We start from the raw sequence: 16,479 nt of genomic DNA, 5'->3' as shown, positions 1-16,479 counted from the left end.
GGTTTGTATAAGACATAAAAAATGGAATAAATACTATATTATACTTCAATATTTTATACTTATTTAAAATAAAAATTATATTGCATCTCAATATTTGTTATTATAAATGTATGAAATCTCTCTCATAGCTACTATTATTTGGAAATTATTTTACAATTTACCATTAAATAATTAATTGCATCATTGAAGATGTATTAGTTGAAAGAGAGAAGTCTACAAGTCTTGATCAATGCAGGTGAACAATTTCATCAATGATGGAACAAAAAATTTAGAGAATAAAATTAATTCCACCCTGTTTTTTCTTATAGTCTTTAAAGAAAGATGATAGAACCAACTTCTAATATGATGAGTTCATTGAACCTTAATACCTGCACTTGGGAAGACTATGTATGAGGGAAGTTTTGTAAAAGTAATAGGAAAAATATAGCTTGTGGTATATGTCATGTTATGGTACCCTTTACATGCACTCGGGAAGACCATGGATCAAGGAAGTTTTGTAACAAGGGAATGAATTGGTAGTTCTTTTCTTTTTTGCCTAAATTTTTATTTTTAAATTTCTCTTTAAGAATTAAGATGGATTAAAGAAATTCAATTATATAAAAGACAATGATTTACATGGAAAACTACCTATAAAGTCTCCTAGAGACTTTGTGGATATAAAAACCATGGGGTCTAGAGATCGTAATGCACAAATCCACTATTGAATGAAAAGTATATAGATTTACTTGATGAATGTGTTAGATTAATTTTTGTAATTAATCTATAATTTGGGCCACACATGTAAATAATAAAAATGTGTGTGCTATCATTTAATTAAGCCTAAATATAGTGATCTAATTAATAATTGATTAATTGGCTTAAAGGTATAATTGTCATGAGATAATTGTGTAGATACCATTAGACAATTAGTATTTCTATGAGGGGCAGAAATATAATTGTGATAAAATTAAAACTGCCCTAGCGGTTTATAAATAGGGTTATGATCCCCATTCTACGACTACGCATTCTAATTTCTGAAAATCCTCTCAGAGAGAAATTGACACAGAATCTAGTGGCTAGAATTGGAAGACCATCTCAAAGGGTTTTCTTCCTATAAGGTTTCTCCATTGTTCTACTCATTGTTTTTAATCAGGAGATTCCAGTATATATGAAATTAGGGTATTCACCTTGTTAAATATTCCAGTATATATGAAATTAGGGTATTCATCTTGATTGATTTTAACAAGTGGTATCAGAGCCTACTCCTTGATTAATTTTTTGAGTTATTATTTTAATATATATATATATATATGTCAATGGATTAAGATTTATGAAATATTGAGTTGATAATTTTTTTTTATTACTATTATTATTATTATTATTATTATTATTATTATTATTATTATTATTATTATTTAATAGCATTTTATGATATTAATATTTAAGTTATTGATCTAGCATTTTAAATAGGCTAATTAAAGCGAAAAATCACCAAAGTGACATCTTTCGTGTAGATTAGTCTGTTCGGGGTGTTAGATATTTGTGTGTATGTGATTCATGCGGGTATTGACTGGCCCAAAGGAAAGTTAATATTTGGTCAAATTGCATACATACCTGTGGTGATAAATATGTGATGATTATAAAGGTAACTTAATGTGAATAATAAATCAATCCAAGGATAGATTTATTATTTGACATAACTTATCATCAATGTTTGATCACTACAACAAGAGTACCACTTACAGTTAATATTACTGTCCAAAGACTTGATATTAATGTTGTGCTAGGTATCTTGAAATGTCATAATTTGCTTTTAAATTTAAAGATTATGTGTTTAATTGCTTATTTTATGTGAGCATGATGGTTTATTTGATTCATTTTATTTTGTTCTCGATTCAGCTTTTATATCAACTACTTCTATATCTGCCAACATCAATAATGTCCCTATGTTAAATGGGACTAATTTTAAGGACTGGAAAGAGAATATGATGATTCTCTTAGGCTGCATGGATATAGACTTAGCCTTGAGAATGCCCAAACCCGATGAACTCAATGAGGAAAGTACTCAAGAGGATGAGGTTTATTGGGGTAAGTGGGAACGTTCAAATAGGCTAAGTCTTATGATCATGAAGCGTGGCATTCCAGAAGCTTTTAGGGGTGCGGTAACTGATGAGGTTACTAATGCCAGTGACTTCCTTGCGGAAATTCAGAAACGTTTTGCCAAAAACGATAAGGCTGAAACGAGCATGCTTTTAGCAAGCTTGATTTCAATGAAGTATAAAGGCAAGGGTAATGTTCGGGAGTACATCATGGAGATGTCTCATCTTGCTTCAAAACTTAAGGCTTTGAAACTCGAGTTATCTGATGATTTACTCATGCATTTGGTTCTCATCTCTCTTCCTGCACAATTTAATCAATTCAAGTTCAGTTATAACTGTCAAAAGGATAAATGGACTCTTAATGAGCTCATTTCATTCTGTGTGCAAGAGGAAGAGAGATTGAAGCAAGACAAGACCGAAAGTGCTCATCTGGCTAGCACTTCCAAGGATAAGGGCAAATGAAAGAATAAGGATAATAAGGTTGCTGCTTCTAATGGTCCAGAACAAAAGAAACAGAAAGTTGAGGTAACATGTTTCTTCTATAATAAGCCTGGACATACTAAGAAGGAATGTACCAAGTATGCTGCTTGGCGTGTTAAGAAAGGGTTGCCTGAGTTACCGAAAACCAAATGATGCTGAAAGATGCATCTATGTCGGAGACGGTCAGTCAGTAGAAGTAGAGGCAATAGGGCACTTTAGATTATTATTGAAATCTGGTTATTTTTTGGATTTAATAGATACTTTTGTTGTACCGTCTTTCAGACGGAATTTAATTTCAGTTTCTGTTTTGGACAAATCAGGTTATTGTTGTTCATTTGGAAACAATAGATTTACATTATCTATTAATTCAAATACTGTAGGAACCGGTTTACTTAATGTTTATGATAATCTATATTTGTTGGAAACTGTTCCGTCCTATAATGAAACCTTGCATGTGGAATCACGAGGTACAAAACGTAAATTGAATAAAGATAATTCGGCCTCATTGTGGCACAAACGCCTAGGTCATATCTCTAAATCTAGAGTTGAGCGACTTGTGTCCAATGGGATTTTGGATTCACTTGACTTTTCAGATTTTGATATTTGTGTTGAGTGTATTAAAGGAAAACAGACCCAAACAAAGAAATTAGGTGCCAATAGAGCTACAGACGTCTTAGAATTAATTCATACAGATATCTGTGGACCATACCCTACGGCATCTTGGAATCGTCAATAGTACTTTATAACATTCATAGACGACTATTCAAGATATGGCTACCTATTTCTTATACATGAGAAATCACAATCATTGGACGTGTTCAAAACATTTAAAGCAGAAGTTGAGTTACAACTCAACAAAAGAATAAAGAGTGTCAGATCTAACCGTGGTGGTGAATACTATGGTAGATATGACAGATCAGGTGAACAACGTCCAGGACCATTTGCTAAATACCTAGAGGAATGTGGGATCGTCCCTCAATACACCATGCCAGGATCACCTAGCATGAATGGTGTAGCAGAAAGACGAAACCGAACTCTTAAGGACATGGTAAGGAGTATGATTAGTCATTCTACTTTACCTGAAAAACTCTGGGGTGAAGCACTCAAAACGGCAGCTTATATCCTGAATCGGGTGCCAACTAAAGCGACTGCTAAAACGCCTTATGAGCTTTGGACGGGTCGAAAGCCCAGTTTAAAGCATTTTCATATTTGGGGATGTCCAGCTGAAGCGAGACCTTATAAGCCTCATGAAAAGAAATTGGACTCTAAAACAGTTAACAGCTACTTTATTGGCTATGCAGAGCGATCAAGGGGTTTTAAATTTTATGATCCTGCTATTAGGTCAATTTTTGAGATGGGAACTACAACATTTTTTGAGGATGTTGAGTTTGGGGGGAGAAATCAGGCTAGGAATATTCTCTTTGAGGAGGAAGAGGGATCTACTATTGCTTTTGATAATGTACAGGTTTCACTACCTATCATTGATCAAGAAGTAAATTTGGATCCTCAACCAACAGACAATATTGTTCAACCCTTAATTGCAAATGAGGACATTGCTCCTGAAGAACAAACTCAACAACCTCAAGAAAATATGCCATTAAGGAGATCCACTAGAGAGAGGAGAAATGCAATTTCGGACGATTATATCATATATCTCCAGGAACGTGAGGTAGAAAGTGGAATGATGGAAGATGATCCAATCAACTTCCAGCAAGCCATGAAAAGTTCCAACTCTCAGAAATGGATTGAAGCCATGAATGAAGAGTACAAATCTATGCAAGACAATAAAGTTTGGGAACTTGTCCCATTACCAGTTGGTAAGAAGCCCATTGGTTGTAAATGGATATTTAAAACCAAGCGGGATTCAAATGGTAATGTAGAAAGATATAAAGCACATCTTGTAGCTAAAGGCTTTACTCAAAAAGAAGGAATTGACTTCAAAGAGACCTTCTCTCCAGTTTCTACAAAGGACTCTTTCAGGATAATCATGGCACTAGTTGCACATTATGATCTTGAGTTACATCAAATGGATGTTAAAACAACGTTTCTCAATGGTGACATTGATGAAACAATTTATATGGTACAACCAGAAAATTTTGTGTCCGAAGACTCAAAGAATATGGTTTGTAAATTAACTAAATCCATTTATGGGCTCAAGCAAGCTTCTCGTCAGTGGTACTTCAAGTTTCATCAAATTATTGTCTCATATGGTTTTGAGGCAAATCTTATGGATGAATGTGTGTATCACAAATTCAGTGGGAGTAAGTATATTTTCCTGGTTTTATATGTCGATGACATATTGCTAGCCACAAATGATATTAGCATATTGCACAACACCAAGAGATTTTTATCAAAACATTTTGAGATGAAAGATCTTGGTGATGCCTCCTTTGTCTTAGGAATCCAGATACACCAAGATCGTTCTAGGGGTATTTTAGGATTGTCACAAAGGACCTATATTGATAAAGTCCTCCAAAGGTATGGCATGCAAAATAGCAAACCAGGTGATACCCCTGTCGCTAAAGGAGACAAATTCAGTCTTAATCAATGCCCTAAAAATAGTTTAGAAAGTCAAGAAATGCAGAAGATTCCTTACGCTTCGGCTGTGGGGAGTCTAATGTATGCTCAGGTATGTACACGTCCGGATATTGCGTACATTGTTGGCATGTTAGGCAGATATCTAAGTAACCCTGGAATGGATCATTGGAGAGCAGCCAAGAGGGTTATGAGATATTTACAGAGAACAAAAGAGTACATGCTTACATATAGGAGATTGGATCAGTTAGAGTTCATTGGGTATTCCGACTCCGACTTTGCTGGATGCCAAGACAGCAGAAGATCCACATCAGGCTATATTTATCTGTTGGCTGGTGGAGCAATTTCATGGAGATCTGCCAAACAGACACTCGTAACTTCATCCACCATGGAAGTAGAGTTTGTAGCATGTTATGAGGCATCCAATCAAGGAATATGGCTACGAAATTTTGTCACTGGGCTGCGTGTTCTGGATGGTATTGAAAGACCACTGAAGATATTTTGTGACAATAAATCAGCAGTTTTATATTCCAATAACAACAGGAGTTCTACAAAATCAAAATACATTGATATCAAGTTCCTAGTTGTAAAAGAAAAAGTAGAGAGTGGACAGATATCCATAGAGCATATTGGAACAAACTCCATGATAGCGGATCCGCTTACAAAGGGATTACCACCCAAGGTCTTTCATGGCACACTGCTCATATGGGTGTTGTCTCATTTGAGGATATCCAAATTTAGTGGGAGTTTATATTATTCATTGTATATTGCTCTATGTTATGTTTAGACTTTATCTATACATTTGGATTGTGTTCTGCAGAAATAAAGTATTCATTTCATTGCACTCTGTTAAATTATGCTAAAGATTTGATCTCAATAAAGTTAAGTAGGACCAGTTGGAAATAGGCATGAATAGATCACATTGCATGTAATTTCCATGCTATGCACTCATGATTGATCTATGTCATTTAGCTGTGCAGATATATGTGACCATTGATTGGTCTAGTAACGATTGATGTAACAAAGGCCACCTTGATCCTATGTCAGTATAGTTAATGGACGAGATTGTTCGGATATACCCTAAGGACATGATAGCAAATTTTGAGCTCATAAGGTTAAGCACATTTATTTGATTACATATGCATGTGGCCCAGTGGGAGATTGTCAGATTAATTTTTGTAATTAATCTATAATTTGGGCCACACATGTAAATAATTAAAATGTGTGTGCTATCATTTAATTAAGCCTAAATATAGTGATCTAATTAATAATTGATTAATTGGCTTAAGGGTATAATTGTCATGAGATTATTGTGTAGATACCATTAGACAATTATTATTTCTATGAGGGGCAGAAATATAATTGTGATAAAATTAAAACTGCCCTAACGGTTTATAAATAGGGTTATGGTCCCCATTCTACGACTACACATTCCAATTTCTGAAAATCCTCTCAGAGAGAAATTGACACAGAATCTAGTGGCTAGAATTGGAAGACCATCTCAAAGGGTTTTCTTCCTATAAGGTTTCTCCTTCAATGGATTCAGGTATGCTTCCACTATTATTTTTCTACTCATTGTTTTTAATCAGGAGATTCCAGTATATATGAAATTAGGGTATTCACCTTGTTAAATATTCCAGTATATATGAAATTAGGGAATTCACCTTGTTAAATATTCCAGTATATATGAAATTAGGGTATTCATCTTGATTGATTTTAACAGAATGTTATCCCAAATTCTTATACCCTGCCAATACCTATACCAGTCTTCATGTCCTTGACACAACACCATGCTTGCTTCCAGTGGACTCTTCAACACCTTGAGGAAGATGCAAATCTCTCCAACAAGCCCAAGAGAAATAATCACAAACTCTTTTAGGGTAAGGAGATATGGGAAAGGGTAAAAACTCTTTTCCAAATATTTGCATCAAAAGAAAAATATTTTTCACACATAATATTTATAGGGATGAAACCTTAATGGATCAAAATCCCAAAATTTCCAAAAAAACTGGTTTAAAATATATAGAAATAATTTTAAAATAATATTTATCTTTTAGAAATTCTGACTAGAACACTTGAGCGCTAATTAAGGGTGCTTGAATGTTTCTTGCTAACACTCAAGCAAAGCCCTTGAGCACTCTTAAGGAGCACTTAAGTGTCGGGTTTGAGTGCTTGATTAGATTTTCTTTTCCAAAAATAAAACCTTATGCTCAATTAAAATACCTGAAAATCGACATTATGCCACAAGTTAGAATTACCTGCCCTTTAGAACCTTCTTATACTATGCCATCCTTGGTTGATCATACAACAATCCGGAGTCTTATATTCTGCCATCCTTTGTTGATCATGCAACAACCTTAGGTCTTTAATGGACTGTAAGGCACAACTATATAAAAATTTCTAAGTTAGGATGAATGGAACAAAATTTCCAACTTAAATTAAGCAACTAATGTATCAACAACTAATACACTAACAATATATCTTGTTGGTCTAAGATTTCATTTTCATTAGAATATAGTATCTTAGGATAATTTATCCAATGAATTATATTGTATTATGCTTATGCTTGGTTGGTATAAGGAATGAATAATGGTAGACAACCTTTTCTCTGCCATGAAGCCACTGTCTGTCTACTCCGTTTCAGCCACCAAGGGCAGTCGCCAATGCTGCCGCCACTTCATCATTCATCCTCGATCGTTTCTCGGACCAGTGTCACCAGAACCATGTTGCAATAATCCACAATTACAGACCTTAGATCTCCCCGATCTATTTTTGTGTTCTCATGGTTTTATGATTTTATAGCGTTTGGTAGATGAGAAAATTTTCTTTGTAATGATTTTTTTATATTTTTTATTTGAAAATCCCTTTGTTATTGTGAGTAGAAAAGGTAAAATTCTTAAAAATTACTTAAAACATTCTCATTCTTTAATCCTAACCAGTTACGGGTGTTTGCTTGTTCAAGATTTGGATACCTTAGCCAAATCCAAAGTTTTAAAACAAAAATTTAAAGGTATAATAGTAACAAAATAAAAAATAAAAAGGAGACCATGCTACTTACTGCAGTGTAACTTCTGCTTTCCATGAATTAAAATAGTGAATTTATATGGGATATGTGAGGCAACACCATGGGATTAAACAACAACCTAAAGTTGATAACTTCCACACTTTCTATTTTATCCTTTTGAAGGTTTTGTTTTTTATTTTTATTTTTCAAAATTTTCGATTAATAATTAGCTTTTCCATGATGTCTAGTAAAGTTGATCTGAGTTTATATTTTAAATGAATTTTAAGACAAGTCCATGCATATTGGACTTGAGCCCACATTATCACCATGACAAATGTACATTAGTAATCTTGCCTCAAAATAAATCAACTTAAATGCAAAAATGATATTTGGTATATATAATGTGACTTTTTTCATGCAATCCTAATTTATATTTGGTATATATAAATATATAAACTCATCTTGTAGATGGAGAAACTAAACTTGATTTTGGATCGATTTTGTTTTTAATATGGAGTTTTGCACATATTTTTAAATATTGGGGGAAATTAAAGAGTTCTAAATAGTATGAGAGAATTAATATTATGCAAGGAAAAGAATTTTGAGATATTACTCATAATTTTGATCCAAAATATAAATTGGGATGAAAATTTCGAGCTACAAATATTATGCTTCTATTTTGTTCGTTGCCAACTTTTGGTATTTTATGACAATTTTGCCTTTGGCCCACGTGGCTCCTAATTTATTGCCACGGATAAACCCATTAAAAATGACCTTCTAAAATATGGAATGCATAAAAGTAATCTACCTAATGCTTGTTTATATATCTATATATAATTTATCTAAACTTTAATAAATAAATTAATTTTGATTATTTAATTTTTAAATTTCATTTAGTTTATGGTTAAAAATGAAAAAATCTATGATAATTTTGAGTTTTTATTTTTATTATTTTTATATATTACATAATAATAATTAAAGGTTAAAAATAAAAATCTAAAAATAGAATTATAAACATTTTTTAAATAAAAATAATTATATGTCTATCATTATTTTTTTTATATATTGAATATATCCAAATGGGAAAACTTGGTGTATTTTGATGATGAAAGTTGTGATTTCTATTTTTTTTTTTTGAAACTTTATACAAAAATATTAGTGAGCTATATAAGGAAAGAAATAAACAATATTTTTAACAAAAAACATGTATAGTAAAACATCATGAAATTAAGAGAATAAAACATTGTGAGAGGCAAATATTGTTAATATTTGATTTTTTGTATATCTCTATATTTATGGAAATATTGATGACATTGTCCTCCTACCATTTATGTGTTCAGTTCTATGTATCTCCTTTAATTCTTCCTTTAACATACCCCCTCAAGCTAGAAGAGAGTGAATATGGACTCCTACCATGTCCAAAACATGGTGAAGACATCCTTTGTTAAAGATTTGGTAAAAAAAAAAAAAAATCAACAAATTGAGAAGGTATGGAAACATAGCGAGCAACAAAAGTGCCTTACCTTATCTCACACAGAATGATAAACAAGCTCAATATATTTGAAACGAGCATGAAACATAAGATTAACGAACATGTAAATAGCACTAATATTGTCACAAAATAATTGTGGTGGTTTATAAAGGGACACATCAATATCTTGTAGGAGATAAGTAATCCAAGTCAATTCAGTTGCAAAGAAGGCCAAAGAGTGATACTTTGCCCCAATGCTAGAGCAAGAAACTACTGGCTGTTTCTTTGAACACCAAAAGATACAATAATGGTGATTCTTCTTAAAGTGGGACAACCTGCCCAATCGACATCGCTAAACCAAAGAGATATTAGACTATTAGAAAGATAACGTAAACTAGAGTGTTGGGTTCCCTTAAGGAATCTTAAGATGCACTTTGTAGTCTTCAAGTAACCATAGTAAGGGTTATTGAAATATTGACATACCTGATTAACTGCATGAATAATATTTAACAGTGTGAAAGTTAAGTCTTGGAGAGATCCGACAATACTTTATAAAGTAGTAGCGTTAGTTAAGACATTGTCCAAAACTATCCTAGGGATACTAGATCTAAGCAACAAAAGCATTCAAAATTTAAAGCTTAGATATAGGTGCTTAGAAAAATATACCTATGATCTTAATGTTCCTAGATCAAGTCATGTGAGTGAAGAGTTCTACATAGATCTTGAGTACCTTGAGATCTTCTATTTGATGGTCCTCTCTTAGACCTTGGCATATGAGGATGGTGGAATCCTCTCTATAAGGATGGAGGCTAAGTCTCACTCTGTGTAGAAAATTGAATAGCAAGACTACTAAAACTTAAGCTCTAAACCCCTAAGGAGGTTTATATAGGTTATAAGCTACGTAACTTGAGCTTATCTTAGGCTTTAGTTACTTAATCCAACCTACCTAGAACCTAATTATTAATTAACCTTATTTGGCTTTAATTAATTAATTAACTCAATCCAAAAAGACCATGCATAAGCTCTTATGTAACATTACTTATTTATTAAGACTCCCTTATGCATGAATATGGATATAGAACCCTAATATCCCTCAATAAATTTGCTATTTAGGAATATGATCTCAAGCGAGGACCATTAGGACTTAGAGTATCAATTCCATCAAAATCTAATTGTGAAGTTGACTCAACATCCCATTACAGAGAGACAACTATACTTTAATATTTTATGATATTAGATCTAGATAAAAAACTCAAGTTCATGACCTACTAATGACTACATGTAACTCTCTATGAACTAGCACTTATAATTTAACAAGGTGAATGTTGTCAACCTCTCAAGAGTACCTCTACCATCCTTGAGTCTCAGGTCCTCTTATTATCTTATCAACTCACACACTTTAGCTCAATAAGAGCATGTGTCAAATTCCACTAAGGATTTACTGCAACCACAAATTTTATGATCACAAATCTTTACAATTAACTAAGGAGACACATTATCTCAAACCCATGAGTTATCATACTTCCTATCTTGAGAATACATGTTTCCATCTACTTTAATCAACAATGACCCAATCTATAAAACATATATGATAACCTTAGGGTCTCATCTATAGGTTAAAGCCACTAAAGATTTCAAAACTATTTCAATAGCCTCTCAAGGTTGAGAGCTCATATAATATAGTAGTTTGTTGAAGTCATGAATACCTGATAGCTAATGTCATGACTTATTGTAGGTCCTTCTTAATATGTAAACATACACACAAGCACTTACCATGGGAAAATTGTCTCGTGACAAAGACAAGTCATCCCTCTAATAAGGAAATAGTGCATTATTGCTTAAATGGATTATCTAATTCCATGAATTGACTATGAAAACACTCATTAGCTAGCAAAGAAACCATGGTTTGGATCTTACGTGGAACTCCAAATGCACCTAAGTCATGTACAATACAAGTGATATAGGCCTGAATGCTCGACACAAATAAGGCATAAATGCGATTGTGAAAGTGAAACCAAAATCATAATATAAATATTAATGAAATTCATTTATTGTTACATCATGTCATGTTTTTAAGGGCTCTATCCTAAAACAAACTATTCCCATGAATTAATATCATAAGGAATCATTTAAGAAGACTTATTGGTTTGTCTTAAGAGATTTACATTAAGAAGATTCTTGAATAGTTTTAAATGTGAAGTTGCAAATCCATTGATAGTCTTGTTAAGAAAGGGAAGACCTTAAGCTTCAATATGTCTCCTAAGACTTTAGAAGAAAATGAATAGATGATACATGTTCTCTATATATGTTAACATTAATTGTAGCTTGATATATATGATGATGTGTACATATCCTAATATTTGTTATATAGTTAGGTTGGATAATGGGTTCTAGTCAAATCCTAGCCTTGTTCACTAGAAAATAATGAAATAGATACTTTGGTAGATCATAAAAACAAATAATTACGTTGCAATCAAGGATCTAATTTGTACTCATTTGGTTATAGTGATGTTGATGGGATAATGAGTTAGATGAGCATAAATGAACATCCAACTTTGTCATCTACCATTGTTATAGCATTGTTTAACATAAAGTTGGAGTACATTGCTTGTTCAATTATAGTTTAAGAGGTGTTTGGTTGAGAAGGTTCCTTTATGAGCTTGTCACAAGCACTTTTGATCTTGTTATTATCTTCTATGACAATATGGCACCTTTAGCATATGCAAAGGACTCAAAATATCAAGGTCAAGCCAGAAACATTGATATTTGATTATCATTTTATTAGCACCAAGTAATAGTGGTACGATTAAGTAAGAAAGCATATCCTATAGTGGATATGCACTCATCTTGTCACTAACCCAATTCGTACCACAACATCCTCTTAATCTCAAGTCCCCACCTAGATAGTAGAGGATGAAATCTCTGGCCCTCTGGATGTAAAAAAAAAAAATCCTTTTAACTACTTTCCAATGAATAAGGCTTGAGTTACTCTAGTAATGATTGACCAATCCAACTAGAAAACATATGTTAGGTTGAGTACACAACATAACATACATAAGAATACCAATGGTGCTAACATAAGGAACTCTTGTCATTTGTTTCTTTTCTCCATGATTATTATGACATTGATAAAGGCTTAGGGTGTCCTTTCTCAATTAGGGTTTCAATAGGTTTGTAATTTTGTATCATAAACTACTCTAAAACCTTTTTAATGTAAGTCTCTTGAGACAAAACAAGAAACCTTCTGAACAATCCCTTAGGATCTTAATTCCAAGCACACAATTCACTTTCCCGTGATCTTCATATCAAAAGTGGAGGATAACTCTAGGGCGGTAACGATCATGTCCATGTCATTTCCAACTATTAGAATGTCATCAACATATAAAAATAGAATGAGAAAGTCTCTTCTTCATTGTTTGACATACACACAATAGTCATCTTCCAACATTTCAAAACCAATAGAAATAATGGTCTTATGAAATCTAAAGTATCACTGTCTAAGGATATAAATAGAATGCTTGAGATGACATACTATGCACTCTTATTTCTCGGCCTCAAAATGAATAAGTTGATCCATATAGATCTCTTCATCTAGTTCTCTATTGAGAAATGAAGTCTTCATATTCATTTGGAAGAGCTCCAAGCCTACATATGTGGCTATAGCAAGAACAAGGTGAGTAAAGGAAAATCTTACCACTAAGGAGAATGTCTCGTCATAATCTATTCATTGTATTTGGGTATATCCTTTCACCGTTGAAAAGCCTTTTATTTGTCAATTGAACCATCTACCTAGCATTTAATTTTAAAACGATGATGGGGAATTTTGCCACGTTTACTTCTATGTAAACTAGGACCTTATGAAGAGCATTCCCTCAAAAATATATTGAAAGGTTAGCTTACACTACCATTGATCTATGCATGTCTAGTAAAGTACGATTCTTTTTTTTTTTTTTCACTACACTATTTTTGTTGCAAAGTGGTTGGAATTGTTAATTGCCTACATATTCCTTTCTCCTCACATAGTTTTTGAAATTGATGTAACAAGCATTCATGACCGTTGGGATCGGGTCCTTGGAAATCATGACATGATGTAATAGATAAAGATTCATTTATAAATTTATTTATTTATGTTTCTTAGTTTATTTTTATTATCTCATATGCTATAATTGGTTATTTGAGCATATATACCCACATTACTTGCATTGTACATGACTTAGGTGCCTTAAGAGTTGCACAGAAGATCCAAGTTATGGGTTCCTTGTAAAGTGATTAGTAGTCCATAGTTGATTTATAGATTTGGGTAATCCATTTGAGATTGTAGTCCAGTACCTCCTAATTGGAGGGAGAACTTATCTTAGTTATTAGGATGATTTTCTCATAGTGAGTGCACTAGTGTATGTGATGCACGATAGATAGGACCTACGATGAATCATGGCGTAAGGTTATCATTTTTTATGATTCACAAAGCTACTATATTGTACAGACTCTCAACCTTGAGAGGATATGGAGTCTATATCAAAGTCAATAAGAAGCTTTGACTTATAAGTAAAACCCCTAAGATGGTCGCATATCCCTATGAATTGGGTCATTATTGATGGAGGCTGGTGACAATAGATATTCTCAATAGATGCACCATGATATCTCATAAATTGAGACAGTATCCTATTGGGTTATTCAAAGGACATGTGATTTAGAAGACTATGGTTATAACATTTCCTTTAATAGAAATTTGACATATACTCCTTGGAGTTAGAGTATATTAATTGATCACATAATAAGTGAGATCTGTAACTGAAGAATTGGAGAGGTAATCTTGATAGGTGATAGCACTACGTTGTTAGATTATGACACCAGTTTATGAGGAGTTTGCATACAATGGATAGTAGGTAATGGACCCGAACTTTGTCTTATTGTTATTTACAAAGGGTACTGAACTGTAGTTGATTCTCTATAGTGGGATGTTGAATCAACTTTAGAAATGGATTTTAAGGGAACCAGTACTCCTATGGGTCCAAATGGTTTCTATTTTGATCTCATATACAATGTTGACATGAGTTATGAGTGTTGGATGGATTCTAGGTTCACTTTTGTGTATAAAGGTGTTTTGGTAATTATGCATAGTTGCATAAGGGATAGTAAAAAAGGTCTTTAGATTGGGCTAATTAATTAATTAGATGACCTTATGTGGCTAATTAATCAATTAGGACTCATTTTGGGTTAGATTAAGTAATCCAAGCCCATGTGTTGTACTTCAACCTCTACTTTGTGCATTATAATGATTGAATTTAAAAGTGTTGTTAGTTATCATATATATTCTTTGTACTACCAAAAAGGGTACGGAACAACTTTGAAATATAAGAATTGGAAAAGAAGATAATTTATGCTATATTTGATATTTGGAGATTTTTAAAGGAAAATGTAAGAAAAAGAAAATAAAGAGAAAAAGTTTAAGAACAAAAAAAGTGAGGCAAAAACAATCCTGTTATGCTATATGTACGAAGGGAGGATGATGACAAAGCAAATGATCGTTTCTTCAAAAAAAACTTATTTTTTAAATTGTACAAATTAATTACTTCTCATTTTATTCAATATACTAAGAAACATTATAGTTGATTTTAGGTTTTAGATGGAAATATGAAAATAAAACAAAATTAAATTAAACAAAAATTTAAGAAATTGATTAAAAAGAAATTAATGATTACACAATTTATGTAGAATTTGTGAGACAATAGGGATTAATCAACAACCACGACAACAATTTTTATTTTATCTGTTTGAATTTTATTTTTATTTTTTTGAAATATTTTATTAATTAGGTTTTCTAAGACGTCTAGTAAATTTGATGAGTTTATATTTTAAACAAATCTTGAGAGAAGTCATGCTAATTGGATTTGAGCCCACATTATAAGTATGACTAATTTACATGACTAATCTTGCCTTTTCAAAATAAATCAACTTCAAGGTAAAAAATGGTGGGAGTACCAATAACCATGAGTTAAATGTAAAAATAATGTGACTTTTTTCATGCAATCCTAATTCATACTGACTATATATGACATGATCTTATACATGGAAAAACTAAACACAATTTGGATTTGGTTTTTCATAGGGAGTTTACACGTATTTTTAAAATGTTGGAGGAGAATAAAGATTTTTAAATAGTATGGTTTACACGTGTTTTTAAAATGTTGGAGGAGAATAAAGATTTTTAAATAGTATATTTTACACGTGTTTTTAAAATATTGGAGGAAATTAAAGATTTTTAAATGGTATCAAAGAATTAAATCTAAAAACATATATGAGAGAATTTTGAGAATTTCCTAACATTTTGATTAAAATATAGCAAAGAGGCCGGTGGATATAAGATTCACAGTGGAAATTTTGGAAGTTGATATTCCCATTTATAGTTTTTTCAATGTTTAATTGGATATTAGGGAGTTGATAGGGAAGGTGTCAAGAACTCTTTAAATTTTAACTTTATTTCTAGTACAAACTTTATCTTACATTTAATAAATAAATTAGTTTTGATAATTTTCAATTGTTCCTTAGTAGCTCAGTGGTAGAGCGGTCAGTTGTTAACTTACCGGTTGTAGGTTCGAATCCTACTTAGGGAGGTTTGATTCATTCCGAATTTAAGAATTCAGAATAAAAGGGTTTGCTTTGACCGTTCAATATTTTCATAAAAATTCGACCATAATATTTTTATAATTTCTTATCATTTGAGGAATGAAAACAAGGGTTATGCAAAATTATGATAGATAATCCTTTGATCATTAGGTAAAAAATGTTTAAGAATAAATATAACATGACATTGCTTATTGCAATTTTATTGAATTTTTCAAATTAGTTAATAGGATTAAATGGGAGATTGGTTAAGGGTGATATCACTTTTAAAACATTCGTCTTGATTT

General features: G+C 32.2%; 1 protein-coding gene and 1 non-coding gene across 2 annotated transcripts; both read left to right on the top strand.

The window, feature by feature from the left end:
- The first annotated feature begins 1,985 nt into the window (after window positions 1-1,985).
- LOC104882020 (uncharacterized) lies at window positions 1,986-2,540 on the top strand. The gene has a single exon (XM_010663900.1). The coding sequence runs from the start codon at window positions 1,986-1,988 to the stop codon at window positions 2,538-2,540; it is 555 nt and encodes a 184-aa protein (XP_010662202.1).
- A 13,570-nt stretch (window positions 2,541-16,110) lies between these two features.
- On the top strand, window positions 16,111-16,182 carry TRNAN-GUU (transfer RNA asparagine (anticodon GUU)). The gene has a single exon. It is a non-coding gene; the product is annotated as a tRNA-Asn (tRNA).
- The last annotated feature ends 297 nt before the right edge of the window (window positions 16,183-16,479 follow it).

The sequence above is a fragment of the Vitis vinifera genome, chromosome 16, assembly GCF_030704535.1.
Source record: "Vitis vinifera cultivar Pinot Noir 40024 chromosome 16, ASM3070453v1".
In the NCBI taxonomy this organism is placed as follows: Eukaryota; Viridiplantae; Streptophyta; class Magnoliopsida; order Vitales; family Vitaceae; genus Vitis; species Vitis vinifera.
The sequence above is the reverse complement of the archived record's forward strand: the minus strand, read 5'-3'. Positions and strand labels throughout refer to the sequence as shown.